General features: G+C 34.1%; 1 protein-coding gene across 1 annotated transcript in view; it reads right to left on the reverse strand.

The window, feature by feature from the left end:
• The window catches only part of MMP16 (matrix metallopeptidase 16), a 295,240-nt gene that overhangs the window by 132,189 nt on the left and 143,681 nt on the right, over positions 1-19,370 (reverse strand). The window contains exon 3 of the mRNA XM_008063015.1: positions 9,281-9,403. Coding sequence (XP_008061206.1) covers positions 9,281-9,403 — 123 coding nt within the window. The remainder of the gene's footprint in view (positions 1-9,280; positions 9,404-19,370) is intronic.

Consider the following 19,370-nt stretch of genomic DNA (forward strand, 5'->3'; position numbering starts at 1 on the left):
CTGCCCAGGTGGGTCTCGAACCCGCGGGCTCAGGCAATCCACTCACCTCAGCCTCCCAAGGCGAGGGGATAACAGGCTGAGCCACCGAGCCCGGCTGAACAACTCTTCTTAACTACTACATCAAAAAAGTAAAGTGACAAGGCAAACTGTTATCCCAGAAGTAGAGAGAGAGAGAGAGAGAGAGAGAGAGAGAGAGAGAGAGACAAATACAGAGTATTGCTGTTTACTGACAGCAAAAGCCTCTGAAGCAGGAGGATGAAACTCCCAGGGGCTCAGTCTAAGGGAACCTCTAACGTTATGTGTTTAACACACACGAGCCCCATCAGGATCTCACACTGACGGCTTGAGAATAATTATCTTCTGCTTAAAGAGGAGAAAAGCAGCAATTTTAAAATATGCTCAGAGTATTCTGTTCTTCATAAAAAAGGCAAACTTTCAAAGAAAACTACTTTATCATGGCATAATCTGATCTAGGTTAAGAACAATTAGACAACTCAGCCCGTTCTGGCTTTCCTATCTCACATAAAGGAAAAAAAAAAGGCTAATAAACTTTTCTGAAAGTCACAGCCCAGAAACACAGACCCACTTAAAAAACAAATATTTAATCATAAGATTACAAACTTTTTCCTCTCTATAATCCCCTATACCATACCAGTAGAGCTCCAGTGTAATAACAGTAGATTGCAAATGATATAGCTTAAAGACAGAAAGTCAGTTTAAGAAGGAGTTTCTAGAGATTCTTAAGGACAGTAAGAGAGATTTTAAAGAGGACGCTGAAGGTAATTTAGCTATGGCAAACATTAAACACAGCCTAGCCCCTAATGAATAAACATGAAACTTCACACTAAAGGATTATTACATCATCTCTTATTACCCATTACACCATGTCCAGCTTTCAAAAAAAAAATTACAAGCATGCTAAAAGTCAAGAGAAAACACAGTGGGAAGAGACAAAGCAAGCATCAGAATCAGGCTTTTATATGGCCAGAATTTTGGAATTATTAGACTGAGAATTTAAAATAATTGATCAATATGCTAAAGGTTTTAATGGAAAAAAATGCACAGCATGAAGAAAGCACATGGATAATATGACCAGAGAGATGAAAACTTTAAGGAAGAATAATAAATGAGTGCTAGAAATAAAAAAATTAATAACAGAAATTAAAAATGCCTTTGATGAGCTCATTATTAGACTGAATATGGCCAAGGAAAGAATCAGTGAGCCTGAAGATATGTGAATAGTAACCTTCTAAACAGAAAAGTGAGGAGAAAAAAAGAATAAAAAACAGAACAGAATGTCCAAGAACTGGGAGACAATGAACATAATGAAAACACCAGATGCAGAAGAGAAAAAGAAACAGAAGTAATAACGGCTGAGAGTATCCCCAAATTAAAAACACAAATCAAATCACAGATCTGGGAAACTCAGAAAACATGAAACAAAGTAAATATTTTTAAAAATCTATACCTAGACATATTATATTCAAACTGCAGAACACCAAAGACAAAGAGAAAACCTTGAAGGAAGCCAAAGGGGAGTAAAGCATCTTATCTGCAGAGAAACAAAGATACCAACTCTATTAAACTTCTCTTCAAAAACCATGCAAGCAAGAAGAAAGGGGCATGAAATATTTAAACTGTCAATGAATAAAGCCACCAACCTAGAATTCTGTATCCAGTGAAATTATCATTCAAAAGTGAAGTAGAAAAAAGACTTCCTCAAAGAAAAACTAAAAACATTTGTTGTAAGTAGACTTGCCTTGCAAAAAGATTTTAAAAGAAGTTCTCCAGAAAGAAGAAAAATGATATCGGTCAGAAATTCAGATCTATTTAAAAAAAAAGAAAGATCATTAGGGAAGGAATAAAAGAAGATAAAATAAAATATTTTATTATTCTTATTTATAATTGATTCAACAACAACTGCTCAAAATAATATATAGAAATAATATATTGGGTGTTTATAGCATATGGATAAATGAAATGAATGACAGCAATGTAATAAGAGACAGGAGGGTCATATTAGAAACACTCTGTTACAATGTACCTGTAATACCTCAGAAGTACCATAGTGTTGTTTGAAATTAGACTTAGGTTAGTTGCAAATGTTTACTGCCAGCCCTAGGGCAACCACTAAAGTAATTTTAAAAAGAAGGATAATTTATTAATAAAAGAAAATGAAAACATATAAAATGTTCAATTAAAGCCAGAGAAGGCAGAGAAAAAGAGGGGGGAAAATGAACAAAAAGAACAATGCTACAGCAAACAGTTACTAATATGGCAGATATTAATTCAATTATATTAATAATCATTTTTAAATGTGAATACTAAATACACCAATAAAAAACACAGTGACCCAAAAAACAAAACAAAAACAACAAACAAGACTGATTATATGCTTCCTATGAAAACCCTGCTTTAAACATAAGGACACAGATAGATTAAAAATAAAGTGTAGAGAAAATGATAACACTAGATTAGCTATATTAAAGAAAAAGCAGATTTCAAAGCAAAAGAAAATCATTAAGGGTAAAGAGAGCCATTGCATATTACAAAGGTGTCAAATTTACAAGAAGAAATAACAATACTTAATGTGCTTGTGCCCAACAGTAGAACAACAAAATACATCTCACAACAATTGATAGAAGAACAAGAAAAAAATGCACAAAACACTATTATACTTGGAGACTTCAAAACTTCACTAATCCCCAACCACATAAGATATTCTAAAAGAAAACTATGGATTAATACCATTAATGAACATAGATAAAAAAACCCTCAATAAAAAAATCAGCAAATCAAATTCAACAATTCCATAAAAACATTGTACACCATACCAAACTGAAATATATCCCAGATATACAAGCCTGATTCAATATTTGAAAATCTATTAATATATTTCATCAAAAGCTAAAGAAGAAAAATTATATTGTCATATCAATAAATACATTAAAAACATTTGTAAAAATTCAACTCATTCACAATAAAAACCTTCAGCAAACTAGGATTAGAAGGGAACATCCTTAAATTCATGAGCAACATTTAGGAACAAAACCAATGGCCTACAGCATACTTAATAGTGAGGAACTAATTGTTTTTCCTCTAAGACCCCTAAACAGGCAATGAAATCTGTTCTCACTATTTTTATTCATTATCACACTGTAAGCAGTAGCTAATGTAATTAGACAAAAAATAAAATAAAATGAATATGGGGAAGAAAAAAAAAGTCTTTGTTTACAGATGACATCGTACTCTATGTAGAAAATACAAAAGAATCAACAACAACAAAATCTCCTGCACTAATAAGTTATAGCAATATTATAGGATACAAGGTTAATAAACAAAAGTCAATTGCTTTTCTATATGCGAAAAATAAACCATTCAACTTTAATCTGAAAAACAAAATACCACTTAACTTAGCACCAGAAAAACAAAAAAACTGGGAATAAATCTATCAAAATATGTACAAAATGGCCCAACATCCAGTATCTACAGGGAACTCAAATGTGTCAAAAGGAAAAAAACAAACAGCCCTAGTAAAAAGTGGGAAAAAAAAGAATAGATACTTCTCAAAAGAAGACATATGAGCAGCAACAGATTCATGAAAAATGCCTCACTAATCATAACTAATCATCAAATAAATGCAAATTAAAACCAAACTGAGATACCACCTAACTCCAGTCAAGATGGCCATCATTAATAACTCAGAAAATAACCAATGCTGGAAGGGATGTAAAGAAAAGGGAGTGCTTCTACAGTGTTGTTGAGAGTGTAAGTTAGTACAACCTCTGTGGAAAACAGTGTGGCAACTTCTAACAGAACTAAAAATTAACCTTTCATATAACCCAGCAATCCCTTTTTGGGAATAGATCTGGCAGAACTCAAATCATTCTATTAAAAATATATCTGCACTCTCATGTTTATTGCAGCACTATTCACAATAGCGAAAATATGGAACCAACCATCCTGCCCATCAAAAATTGACTGGATTAAAAAAAAAACAAAAAACGGGGTACATAGTAAAGATGGAATATTATGCAGTCAAAGAAAAGAAAAGAACTTTACAGAAACTTGGATGAATTTAGAGTCTATCATATTCAGTGATCTACCACAGAAACAAAGAACTGAGTACCACATGTTCTCACTCATAAGTGGATCCTGAATATTTAACTTAATACTACAAGAAAGGGATTGGCAGTAGTGGGACACTGCCAGAGGAGGGAGGAGGGGGACACATAACATCAATAAGGGTACATGATTCCAATACAGGCAAAGTAAAGATCAATGGGAGGCCCAAACTTCACTTATATAATGACCATTTATGTAACTAATTCTGAATTGTACCCCACAGAATTAAAATAAAAAACTTTGAAAAGATGCACAAAATGAGAAGTGTATAAAAGTTTGATGACAGAAATAAAAGGTCTAATAAATGGGAAGATACATGTGTTTTTGGATAGGAAGACTAAATATTGTCAAAATATCAGTTCTTTCCAAGTTGAGCTACAGAGGCAATGCAAAGAAAAATAATGGGAAGTTAGTTTGTATCAATAAACTGATTTTAAAATTTATGTTGGCTGGGCTTGATGGTTCAACCTGTAATCCCAGCAATTTGGGAGACCAAGGTGAGTGGATTGCCTGAACCCACAGGTTCAAGACCAGCTCAGGCAACTTGGCAAGACCTCGTCTCTACAATAAATAAAAAAAAATAGCTGGGTGTGGTATTACATGCCCGTAGTTTGGGCTACTTGGAAGGCTGAGGTGGAAGGATGACCAGAGCCCAGTAGTCCAATGCTGGAGTGGCCGAGAGCATGACACTGACCTCCAGCCTGGGTGAATGAGACTCCAATCAAATAAATAAATAAATAATAATAAAGTTTATGTTGACAAGTAAAAGACTTAAAATTGTCAACACAATACTTAATAAGACAAACATAGACAACTGAAACTACTCAATATTAAGACTTAATATAAAATCAAGTTAATCAAGACAGTGTGATATTGGTTTAAAAACAGGTATAGATGAAAGGAACAAATTTAGATGAAAGGAACAAAGTACAGCAGCCATAAATGAACCAAAACAAATATAATCAATTGATCTTTGACAAAATAGCAATGGCAATACAATGGAAAAGTATCTTTTCAATAGTGCTAAAAAAATGATATTTACAAGAAAAAGTCTAAACACTGACTTCTTAACACATTTCTCAAAAATTAATTCAAAATTGGTCAAGACCTAAACAGAAAAAACTTATGCTTCTAGAGGATAACACAGAATAAAATCTAAGTGACTTCTGACTTGATTTTTTTTTAGATGCAACACCAAAAATACAATACAGGAAGGAAAAAACTGATAAGATGAACCTTATTAAAATTAAACTTCCACTCCGCAAAAGACATTTTAAATAGAATGAAAAGACAGACCCAGACTTAGAGAAAATATTTGAATACTCAACTAATAAAAGATTTGTATATAAAATATACAAAGGATTTTTAAAACAAGCAAGCTAATTCAAAATTGGTCAAAAGATCTGAACAGACATCTTACTGAAGAAGATGTACAGGTGATAAATAAGCATATAAAAGTTGCTCAGCATCACATGTCATTATAGAATTGCAAAGTGAAATAACCAATATCAATAAAATTTTTACCTCAATAAAATTATTGCTTTATAATAATTATTTTACCTTAGTAAAACAATGAGATATCACTACTTTACTATTATAATGTCTACAACAGAAAACACTGACAACACTACATGCTGGTAGGGCTTGTAGATCAACAGGACATTTTATTTACCGCTAGTGAAAATGCAAAATGGGATAACCACTTTGGAAGATAGCTTGACAGTTTCTTAAAAAGTTAACCTTAGTCTTACCATATAATGAGTAAACACATAGCTTGATATTTATCCAAATAAGTTGAAAATTTATAAATATATAAATGTATTAATATATATTTATGTATATACAAATTTATATAAATATATAAATTGATTAAAATTTATGCCTACACAAATCCTGCACATAAATGTTTATTCCTGCCTTACTTATAACTGCCAAAAACTGGAAACAACCAAGATGGCTTCAGTAGATGATGAATAAACTATACAGTGAATTATTATTTGGTAATAAAAAAATGAGCTAACAAGTCATAAAAGATGTGAAGGAACCTTAAATGCATGTTCTAAGTGAAAGAAGCCAGTCTGAAAAAGCTACAATTTCTATGCTTCCAACTATATGCTATTCTAGAAAGGTCAAAACTATGGAGACATTTAACAAGTTGTGGTTTCCAGGGCATTGAAGGGTGGGGTAGGAGAAAAGGGATGAATATGTCAAACACTGCATTTTTACAGCAGGGAAACTATTCTGTATGATATTGTAATCAGGGATAAATGACATTATGTATCTGTCAAAACCCATAGAACTATACAGCACAAAGAGAACCACAGTGTAAGCTATGAACTTTATTTAGCAATAATGTATCAGTATTGGTAGCAATTGCAGGAGAAATTGTGTGAGGGTTGGGAGCACATAGGGGATAGAGGAGAGAGTATTTGGAACTCTGCACTATCTACTATATTTTTCTGTAAATCTAAAATTACTCTTTAAATAAAATCTATTTTTTCTTTATTTTATTTTAAAGATGTGGGGTACAAATCAGGATTAAAAATAAAATATGTTTTTTTTAAGTTGATGAATTCTATATTTCTAAAACATTACCTAGAGTTTCTTCTGAGTATTTCATATAGAAATTTATATAAATTCAGGTCAGCACAGTGGCTCACGCCTGTAATCCCAGCATTTTGGGAGGTGGAAGCGAGAGAATTTCCTGAACCTAGGGATTTGAGAATAGCCTGAAAATTAGCCAGGTGTGGTAGCACGTGCCTGTAGCTCCAGCGACTGGAAGGCTGAGGCGGAAGGATCGCCGGAGCCCAGCAGGTCGAGGCTACGGTGGCCGGGAGCCACCACTGCACTCCAGTCTGGGCGATAGAGTGAAACTCCAACTCAAAAAAAAAAAGAAGAGAAAAGAAAAGAAATTTATATAAATTCTGACTAATGATAGTACCATTTCTTTTAAAATCTTCATACTGTTTATTTCCTTTTCTTTCTTTACCTCTATAAGTAGTTATGCAATGTTGTAGAGAAGTAGAGGCAGTGGGAATCTTAAGGATATTTTCCAATATTTTATTAATTATATGTTAAATACATAATGAAACTGTAGTCTTTATTTTCATAGATGCTGTTTTTTCTGATTAAGGAAGTATAATTCTTTACTGTGATTCCTACTTACCATAAACGGATGGTAAATTTCCTTGGCTACTTTTCTGTATCTATTAAGGTAATCATATGGAGTTTCTTCTTTAATACTCTATTACTGTCTAGACAGAAATTCAATACCTCTATATTTGACCTACATGCTCACATACCTCCTAAGTTTCCTGAATCTCCTTTATTTTGGTTTTCTGATTTTTTTTTTGTTTCAGCTCATAAATGCTTTCAAGATATATTTCAATTTATTTAAATTGATATATTTATAAATATCTTATCCAGTTTTTACCCCAATCAGGAATAGAGTATAAGCCTTCTATCCAATCTGCCATCTGGACAGAAAAACAATTTCTGTCATTATTTGTCAAAGTCTCCAAACCTTTTCAAGATGTATACATGTTTTCCTTTCATTACACACCACTTGATGACTAATTTCACTTATGGAAAGAGGGCTCATTGGATAACAGATATGAATATTGCAAATATTGGGAACATCAACTTTTTTTCATATTAACTTATTGGTATAATACTTTCTTAACTATTTTTATATATGTAGATTGTCGAGAAAGTAAAAAAAAGGTTTGCAAATTAAAAACTCTGGTGAACAACATGAAATAAAGGTGAATACCAATTTAATGGGTTTAGCTTAAAGTTGCTTCATCTTTAATTTCTCTTATCATCAGAAATAAAGTAAATAGCATAAAACAATAATCTAGGAGCATGCTGAGAGGATAGCATAAAAATATAAAATGACACTAAAAAGTATTTTCAAATAACCCAAATAAATTCAAATAATATGTTCCAGTTATATAGGTAGAAAACCACATACCGAGTTTTAAAATGTAATCTTTAACTATACATGGAGGATAATTTACATAAATAATAAGAAAGAGACACCAGGCACAATGCCTGTAATCCCAGCGCACTGGGAGGCTGAGACAGGCATGTCACTTGAGACCAGGGTTAGAGATCAGTCAGGGCAACATAGTGAGACCCCATTTCTATGAACAATAAGAAAATAAATTAGCTGGACACAGTGGTGCATGGCTGTAGTTCTAGCTACTCAGGAGGCTGACGTGGAAGGACTGCTCTAGCCTAGGAGTTCAAGGCTTCAATGACATCACAAAACAAACAAAAAGAATAAGAATTATAAATTTTCTGTTCTATTTATGTCATTTGATAGAGGCAATTCCCAACATTAGACCCTCTCCTTTTTTAGGCCTCAGCTGAAAAGCCATTTTTTATAACAGAGACATTCTCTGGTTTTCTAGAATGGGTTGGATGGCCTTGGTTTATAATTCCCTTACATCCTATTATTTTCTCTTCATAACAAGCATCACATTTATGTGACTGTTCAACTTCGCCTCATGACACCTCATGAGGACAAACAGTGTCCCCATGTTTTATTTATTGCTAGATTTTTATGGCCTAGTACTGTTCTTTGTTCATTTTGAAAATCAATAAGCAGCATTTCAATCAATGAATAAATATGAACATCTCCATTAGCAGCAATTGTCACTCTAGGTTAGAAAACACTTTATGCCACTAAAGACAAAACAAAAAAAGGATGATCCAATTGCATAATTACCAAAACTACAAAAAGTAAAATGATTAGACTGATACTAAAAGGTAATTAATAGAGTCAAAGACATTTTGTGGCGGTTACTTTTATACTTTATTACTTGACTGTTTTGTAGCTTACAGTTATTTGTCAAAGAGTGCAATATGTTAGAACACTCGTCCCAAAGTCCCTCATAATACTGGCTTTCATTCAACAAGCTGGAAGATGTAGCTTACAAAAAAGTTCAAGTGTTTCAAAGAATGTCTACAAGGCACCCAATGGATAACTTATTCTCTTCTTGATTGCAATTTTATAACCTCTATGTAAATATATATCACTTTATATAAGTTAACCTGCATCCAATGTGCAGAAGATACCAAACAACATGATAAAATAAATAGTAGTGACAAATGGAGAAAATAAAGGGAAATGTGTCATGAGTTCTTATACCTGTAAGTGATGTGCTTGTGCTGCCACTTTTGTCCTGTGAGTGCATACCGCTTGCGACGAATATGAAATTTGGAGTTGCCTCTTGTCTGGTCAGGTACACCACATCGAGGCTTCTTCATCCAGCTGCAAAAAAGCAGTATTTTCCAGTTATTTAACAACAACCCTAATAGCTAAATTCAAAAGAAAATCAATTAAGAGCTTAATCGGAGACAGTGATGATAAAAACAGAAAACTATCAAGGAAAAATACCAATGTTCATGCAATTGGAATCTAATTAGATAGCGTACAATGTTTTCTGAATGATGCAGAGTCACTAGTATGCTACTCAGTTGCTTTAGATGATTTTCCTCTAGTTCCTTTTAAGCTAACTGTAAACTGAGGTCTAACTAGAATCTACTTTTAAAAAGGTATAGAGCTTTGGGCAAGTCATTAATCCCCAGTGTCTTCCCCGAATTATAGTATTTCTAAGGTAGTTACTTCTCCTTATTTATCACACTGAAAGTACTAGGAGACTAAATAAAATGAGACTAAGGTGACTTCTAACTTTAACAAACAATAATTGTTTTGACCTATTATATGACTTAACTAGGAGTCAGGAGGTATTTGCTACTCTGTTCTAACTTACATAGCAGTGAATTGTTTGTTCAAATAGCATTTGCCTTTCTCCATTTATTCTTCTTTACATTTGATTATTATTCCATTTCTAGTAGGAGTCATTTGCTTTGAATATTTAAAAATAACCAAATCCAATACTTTAAAAATAGTTTTTTTCTGAATATGAGGTTTAGCATCACAAGACTATAGTTTAACATATTTATATTAGGAAGTGAAATGTTTTCAATATATGTTTTAATACTTATACACAGAGAGAAGTTTAACTTCTCCTTCAGAGAGTTTCGTTAGATCACTGACATGCTTTCTACTTATTCCTGCATCTTGTCTAAGTAAAACAATTTTTATAATTTTTAGTTTTTCTTTAGGACTTTACAAAGTGATTTTACCATTTATTAGGTCCTTTAATTTAATAATTACAAAGTTAAGGGAGAATTCTTGTGGTGCTACATTATTCAGAAAGTGGGAATGAAAAAAGAACCCATTTTCGGTGTATTTCATCACAATTTCTATGCTTTTTAAATGGAAATAAAATGAATATAGAGATGACTATTCAAAGATGTCCATGTTATGAAAGTAAGGCTGCATGTTGCATGAGAAAATCAGTTAATCTTTTACAAACATAAGATTAGATTAATATAAAAGTGTAATGATGACTTCCACTTTTTAAGAGAGAGGGTACTTTTTAAATAAACAAGAAAAGTTTCTGCGGCTTTTAAATTCTATCCCCAGTAATGTAGACATTGCAGTTATCAGATTTAACAAATTCCCTCCTAGTTTAAACGCACTGTAGAATTACTTCAAAGAAACACCCTTGCCATTTATTAAAATCCCTAAAGCAAAAGAGACATCTTATAAATGCTAACTCTTAGGAGGCAACACAGCCCTATGGAACTGAACTCTCTAGAGGTGAGATTAGAGACCTCTTATTTTTAACTAGCACTCCCAGGGCATTCCTAAACACACTGAAATAGACTGTAAAATACTCAAGACCAGATCTAGACACTCCTAGCACATTTTACAATTCCCAGCATATAAGGGATATTCAATGAATTGAATAAATAGATAAAAACGCTTCATATTTTTAAAATAAAAAATGTTATTTTTACTGCATATTTCAAGATCTAGACATAGATTTGACCAAAAAATATTAGGTATTAATGATGTGCTTATGATGACATAAGTTACCTTTACATATCTTGTATTTCATTAATTATATTCTTCCCTGAATTATAGTATTTCTAAGGTAGTTACTTCTCCTTACTTATCACACTGAAAGTACTAGGAGAATAAATAAAATATAATTATGAAATATAAATTCATTTACTTACTGTGAGATAAGTTTACACTTACATTCAGGTAAAGAAAATATTTAAGTAAACAATTTGGGAAGAGAACAAATTTTGAAATGACAGTTGAATAAAATTTAACAAAATAGAAGAGCTATTATCAGAATAAAATGCATTTTCAGTGAGGGTATATTCTCTAAAATTACTTTAATATGAATTAAATTACTGAAGGCAGTAGTTAAAAAATTATTAATATAAATTTTCATTTTAAGTAATGAATATGTTGGCACCAGTAAAGGTTTTCTCAGGGAAGTATATGCATCTTCCAAAGGACAGAAATTTTAAGGATAAATATTAGATTCCTGTCCTATAAGATACCTCTGCTGAAATCGTTATGTATTTTTTAGGCTATTCCTCATTTCATATAGTAATTTTCTTGTTTTCCAACTGTTTGGTCATTCATTTATTCATTTCATCCTGATTTATTCACCTGATAGTATTTTTGAACCTTTACAACATGTAAGAGAGAGATGAAAGAAAGTGTGAATAAAAAGATGAAGAAGGCAAAAGTTCCTTGCTTACAGAGCTAATAGTATATAGATAAGACATGCATGATTAAAAAATGAAGGTATAATAGAATACATGCTCTAGTATCTCCATGTAGATAACCTGTCATCATCTCTTATGTTACATGTTTCTTTACAAAAAGAAAATCATGGGTATCTGCATAATCAACGTTTGTATACCTAATCCTGAATTGTACCCCACATCTTTATAATAAAAAAATAAATAAATAAAATAAAAGGCAAATAAAGCCAGAGATGAAACCAAAAAAAGAGAAAATCATGATTTTCCTATTCCAAACTTGTATCAATTCACCTGATGCTTTACTTTAGCTGAAAGCCCGAACACTTTCTAGCTCCCATGCCAGATATCCAGAACGATATCCCTTCCTTCGTATGTGGTGACCTCTGTCTAGACTGCCTTTTCCTCCTCGTTCACTGAGAATCCTAATCATTCTTCAATATTCAGTTCATGTAAGTACAGCGGCCAATACCAACATGGTAGGTGTTATAATGTGTATACTGATTTGTATGTGTCTGTCTCTATCTTCCACTGACCTGTGAGTGAGAGGAGAGTCCAGCATGAAGTCAGTGTGAAGTCTCCAACAAGAAACAGGAAAACAAATGAACTAAGTCGGTATGTCTTTTTGCATATGCTGATTTCCCCCACTCTCCTGTATGTTTCTTGAGGACTTCATAACTCCTTCCTACTCTACGTCTTGAACAAATACACTTTTATATAAAACTTAATCATACAGTAGATGAATTATATGTAAGAAATAAACATAATATATAATCTAATATGAATGAAGAATTTATGCAAAGAACTCTTAATGGAAGTTGGTCGAGTTGAGACTACATTATATAAACTTCACCAATATTTGTATCCACACATTCTGGTGCAGATATATTACAATACCAAAAATGATGTACAATACCAAAATATGTAAAATACCAAAAATATGTACAAAAATATGTACAATACCAAAAAAATGATCAAAGCACATTATGCCATTGAACATGACACATAGTATCTGAGCTAAATTGGTCTTCAAGCTTTTTATATGACTTAAAATATTTTTAAAATTATTTAATTTCATAGGCAGGCAGGTTCTTTCCTATACAACTTCTAAAGTTCTCATTAGATATAAAGAATAGTCAGTGTTTAACAAACTTATCGATGCATTAACTATTGAGTAATAAAAATGTTAATCTTTAGATATAAAGAACAGTCAGTGTTTAACAAACTTATCAATACAGTAAATGTTGAGTAATAAAAATGTTCATTTTTTTATTCAGGTAGAATCTGGCAGTTGGATTCATTTATATTTGCTGTTAGAGTAATATGAATTTATTATGTACCAAAATATTACTTGTATTTAAATATCAGTTTGATAAATCCCATACATATCTGTACATAAAATCAGAAATTAATGTTACATATGAATATATAAATATAAATATAAACATAAACATGAATATATAGTTTGCCTATTACCAAATACAAACTGTATAAAATCTAACATTTAGTTCCCTCCATTGTTTTTAGCTTTTCAATAATATACTATTTTTAGACAGTGCTTTTTAGTGAGAGTTGTTGTTCAAATATATTTATATTTTCAGTTTGTGTCAACATACAACTCATAGAGGTGTGCTTTTTCTTTACTGATTCATTTGCTAAAAATTTTAGTCGACATTCCAAAGCAAACAAACACATTGGAAAGAGACACTGGAGAAAGAGTAATGACAAATAATGGCAGGGAATCAATTTTAATATATATGAAACTGATATTAAATACTGATTTAATTTTTTGAAACCTAGAGCATTTTTAAATTAGTAGAGCAAATGGTTAATTATTTCATTTATATTAACTAAACTTAGAAAAAAAATATCTAAAATCAGTGTAAAAATTGAGACCAGCAATCTTGGCACCAAACTGTAGAGTTCCCAGTCTCGCTCTACTGACTCACTAGCTCTATAACATTTGTGTCTTTTTGTGTCTCAATTTTCTCACCTATAAAATTAGACTGATAATATTACCTCTCTTATTAAGTTTTTGTGTGAATTAGATTAAATCATCTGAAACCATTTGAATCACATCTACCAGATAGTAACTGCAATTATTAACTTAAAATTCTAGCTATAGTTTTCATTGTAAAGGTCCTTCACTTCTCTGCTTAGGAAGATGCCAAGGTCTCTCTCTCTTTCTTTCTTTTTTCCTTCCTTCCTTTCTTCCTTCCTTCCTTCCTTCCTTTGCTATTGTGAATGAGATTATGCTTTGTATTTGGCTCTCTGCGTGTTTGTTGTTGGTGTTTAAAAATGCAACTGTCTGCTGGGCTCAGTGGCTCAGCCTGTAATCCCGCGCTTTGGGAGGCTGAGGTGAGTTGATTGCCTGAGCCTGCGGGTTCAAGACCCGCCTGGGCAACTTGGTGAGACCTCATCTCTATAACAAATCAAAAATTAGCAGGGCGTGGTAGCATGCGCCTGTAGTTCCAGCTACTTGGAAGGCTGAGGTGGAAGGATCACCGAAGCCCAGCAGGTCGAGGCTGCGTTGGCTGGGAGCGGCCACTGCACTCCAGTCTGGGTGACAGAGTGAGACTCCAACTCAAAAAAAAAAAAAAAAAAAAGAATGCAACTGTCTTTTGCATGTTGATTTTGTACCGAGACTTTGCCAAAGGTTTCTGACAGATTCTTTTGGATTTTCAGGGGATAGAATCATATGGCCAGCAAAGAGGGAAAACTTGACTTCCTCTTTTCCTATCATATACCCCTGATTTCCTTCTCTTGTCTGATTGCTCTAGCTAGGACTTACAATACTACATTGAACAGAAGGGTAAAAGTGGGCAGCTTTGTCTTTGTTTTGGAAGCTTTGTTCTGGTTTTCAGGGAAAACGCTTCCAATTTTTGTCCATTTAGCAATATGTTGGCTATGGGTTTATCGTAGATGGCTCTTACTATTTTGAGGTATGTTCCCTCTAGGCCTAGGTGTTCAAGGGTTTTTATCAAGAAGGGATGCTGGATTTTATCAAAACACTGCTCAAATAAATCAAAGAAGACACAAACAAATGGAAAAATATTCCATGCTCATAGATTGGAAGAATCAACATTGTTAAGATGTCCATCCTACTCAAGGCAACCTACAGATTTAATGCAATACCCATTACGTTACCAACACCATTCTTCTCAGACCTGGAAATGACAATACAGAAATTCATACAGAAACATAAATGACCACAAATAGCCAAAACAATCATCATCAAAAGAAACAAAGTGGAAGGAATCATACTTCCAGACTTTAAATTTTATTACAAGGCTACAATAGTCAAAACAGCCTGGTATTGGTACAAGAACAGGCATAAGGACCAGTGGAACAGGACAGAGATTCTGGAAGCAAAATCTCAATTTCTCAATCAACTCATCTTCAACAAAGCCTCCACTAACAACCACTAGAGAGAGGAGAACTTATTCAGTAAATGGTGCTATGAAAACTGGCTGACCACATGCAGAAGATTAAAACAAGACCCCTACCTATCACCATACACAGAAAATCAACTCTAAATTGATCAAAGATCTAAACATAAAACCCCAAACTATAAGAACCTTAGAAAATGCAGGAGACACCCTTATGGAAATTGGAATGGGAAACCAATTCCTGATCAAAACCCCAAATGTCCATGCCATAAGAGATATGATAGACAAACGGGACCTCATCAAACTGAAATGCTTCTGTAAAGCAAAAGAAACCATAAGAGTGGGGAGACAGCTCACAGAATGGGCAATCATATTTAGCAACTGTATATCTGACAGAGGCCTGATGTCTAGGATCTATAAGGAACTCAAATCTACTGAAAAGGAAAAAACAAACAGCCCTATTAAAAAGTGGGCAAAAGATATAAATAGACACTTCTCAGAAGAAGATATATGAAAACAGATACATGAAAAAAAGCTCAGCCTCATTAGTCATCAAAGAAATGCAAAATAAAACAATACTGAGATACCACCTAACTCCAGTCAGGATGGCTATCATCAATAACTCAAAAAACAACAGATGCTGGAGAGGATGTGGGGAAAAGGGAATATTTCTACACTGTTGGAGGGAGTGTAAACTATTATAACTTCAGTGGAAAACAGTGTGGTAATTACTAAAAGATCTAAAAATGGACTTTCCATACCACCCAGCAATCCTCCTTCTGGAAATATACCACAGCATGAAGAAGATACCTGCACATGCATATCTATTGCAGCATTATTCACAATAGCAAAAAACATGGAACCAACCATACTGGCCATTAAAAGCAGACTGGATAAAAAATATACGACACATATACATGATGGAATATTATCTAGCCATAAAGAAGGACAAAATTATGGATTTTGCAGCAATTTGGATGGATTTAGAGTCTACAACACTCAGTGATCTATCACAGAAACAAAGAACAGAGTACCCCATGTTCCCACTCATAAGCGAACTCTGAGCAATTATTTACTACTACTATAAAGGGATTGGCATACATGAAAAAGGGCTCAGCCTGACTCGTCATCAGAGAAATGCAAATCAAAACCACAGTGAGATACACTTCACTCCAGTAAGAATGGCCATCATTAATAAAACAAACAAAAATAGATGCGGTGAGGATGCAGAGAAAAAGGCAAGCTTTTACACTGCTGGTGGGAATGCAAACTAGTGCAACCTTTGGAAGACAGTGTGGCGGTTTCTGAAAGAACTAGAAATTGACCTTCTATATGACCCAGCAATTTCCCTGTTGGGAATATACCTGGAGGAACTCAAATCATTCTACAAAAAAAGATACCTGTACACATATGGTTATTGCGGCTCTATTCACAATAGCAAAAACATGGAACCAAGCATGCTGCCCATTGAAGTTGGACTGAATAAAAAAAAAAAAGTGGTACATATACACAATGGAATATTATGCAGCCATAAAGAAGAATAAACATATGGACTTTGCAGCAACTTGGATGGATTTAGAGTCGATCATACTCAGTGATCTATTACAGAAACGAAGAACAGAGTACCATATGTTCTTACTCATAAACAGGCCTCGAACAATTATAATACTATAAGAAAGGGATTGGCAGTGGTGGGAAACTGTCAGGGGATGGGGAGTGAGATTGGCAGTTGAGGGAAACTGCTAGGGGAGGGAGGGGCACACCTCATCAACAAGGATACCTGCATAATCAACGTTTGTATACCTAATCCTGAATTATAGCTCACATCTTTAAAATTAAAAAAAAATTAAGAAAGAAAGGGATTGGTAGTAGTGGGAAACTGCCAGGGGTGGGGGTGGGGACACACTTCATCATTAAGGGTACCTGATCTAAAACCAGTGAGAGACCAAACCAGTGAAGTGGGACCAAAGTGAGGTCAACTTTACCTGTACGGTGACCATTTGTATATCTAATCCTGAATAGTACCCATCATTAAAATAAAAATTAAAAAACTCTAACTATAATCATTATTATTTTACAATTATTAAGAAGTAGTTATACTTATGAAGTCATGGTAGAAGCAGCAGTAGTTGCAGCAGCACACAAATATCAATGTGTTTCAGTTCACCTGGACCTGTATTTTTTTGTTTGTTTGTTTGTGTCTTTTAAAACAGGATTTATTGAGAGGACAGAGAAGCTTCCACAGTGGGAGGGGACCCGAAGAGGTTGCCCCTGGACCTGTATGTTAATATACAGCCTTTGTATGTTGTTCGAAACAGGGATTACTTGTACTTTGATAACAGAAATTTTAACTGTACATTATCTTCTGTTTTATGTAAATAAAGTAGTCAGAAGCTTCTAACAAGTTTGAGATACACACACACACACACACACACACACACACACACACACGCTGATATGAAAGTATCCATCAGCCTAAGTAAAATGTGAGGGGGGACCTGTAAAAACCTGGAATTATTTTTTAGGGGGTGGATCCTTATAGTACAGGCTTCCCCCAGTAAGTAAGTATGGAGCCCATCAGATCCACTAAGAACCCATCAATATCAGTGCACCAGTTATCATTGTTGTGAGAGGTTGTGTTCACCTGAATTTTTTTTGGGAGGTGGGGGGGGATTCAACTCATTTGCCCATTTCAGGATAGGTGATTTGAGAGTGCACTCATCCATACTGGGCTGAGTGTTCAGCAGATTTTGACCAAAACCAGCATGACTGTAGTGCCCCCACATCCCTATTTACGAATCTCACCCAGAGCAACATTTTTGTGTGTGTGTTTCCCTGGATAAAAAAGTCCTCAAAGAGAAACATTTTGTCAATGTGGAAGATGTAAAACAAAAAAAAGCCAGAAGCACTAAAAGACAGCAAAATTGATGAGTTCAAAAACTGTTTTGTGCCAGGCTCAGTGGCTCAGCCTGTAATCCCGCGCCTTTGGGAGGCTGAGGTGAGTGGATTGCCTTAGCCCGCGGGTTTGAGACCCGCCTGGGCAACTTGGCGAGACCTCATCTCTACAATAAATCAAAAATTAGCCGGGCGTGGTAGCGCGTGCCTGTAGTTCCAGTTACTTGGAAGACTGAAGGGAAGGATCGCTGGAGCCCAGGAGGTGAGGCTGCAGTGGCCGGGAGCAGCCACTGTACTCCAGTCTAGGCAACAGAGTGAGACTCCAACTCAAAAAAAAAAACACACAAAAAAAACTGTTTTGTGCAGTGGAAAATGCATCTTGATAGGTATACTGTATCAAATAGAGAGTAATTTTAAGGTGACTGAAGTTTAAACATGTAAGATAAATACACATTTTGTATAGAGAGATTCTGATTTGGGGGGGTCCCTCGTATAATTTTTAAAAAAGCTCAATTGAACATTCAAGCCAAACACCTAAGGCCACCCACTTCGTGATGGCAAAAGATGCCTCCAAGTTGGAGTTCATATAACTGGTGCTCCTGTAGTGGTGCTGCAGGAAGGCAGCACTTCTGTGGAATGCAATGGGAATGTCACCCCTCAGCTGGAGGTGTAACATTCAGTGGCTCTGTGTACATACAACGACTGTCATCAAGAGAAAAAAAATGACTCCCTAAAAAACATTTTGTACCTTATGAATTAGTATTCTAAGAACAATATTCATCTGCATAATATGTTAAACAGGTTTTCATCCTCCAGACTTTTTCAAGTTTTAATGATGAGTAATATTTACTATTTAAAGTTGTCTCCAAGAGCCCCATCTAGAAATTTTTTAATTTGCTTATTGTAATTACATGAAAATTTTTTAGGTTTTGTTTGAATGAATAGGGTCAAGTCCAGTCATCATGAGAGGATTTTTTTTTTTTAAAGATGTGAGGTACAATTTAGGGTTAGGTATACAAATACTCATTATGAAGGTACCCATCATGGGAAGATTTTTAAAAGTAAATTAATTTAGGGCTCAAAATGATGGCTGACAGCTTGCTCTTGTCTAGAGTTCCTTTTTTCCTTAGACTCATTAACTACTTACAAAGACACATATGTTTCACGAGGCTGAAATTGCAAAGATAAAGTACTTAACCACCTGAACAAAAAGAGAAATGTATTAAGCCATCATGACCTTCAGTGTGAACAAAAGTTCAGTTAGTGTCACCTCTTATTAATTCCGTCACCTTTCACCTTTCGGAATAGGGATCTAAGGCC

This window comes from Carlito syrichta, unplaced genomic scaffold (genome assembly GCF_000164805.1).
Source record: "Carlito syrichta isolate Samal-C Ts95f unplaced genomic scaffold, Tarsius_syrichta-2.0.1 Scaffold306434, whole genome shotgun sequence".
Lineage (NCBI taxonomy): Eukaryota > Metazoa > Chordata > Mammalia > Primates > Tarsiidae > Carlito > Carlito syrichta.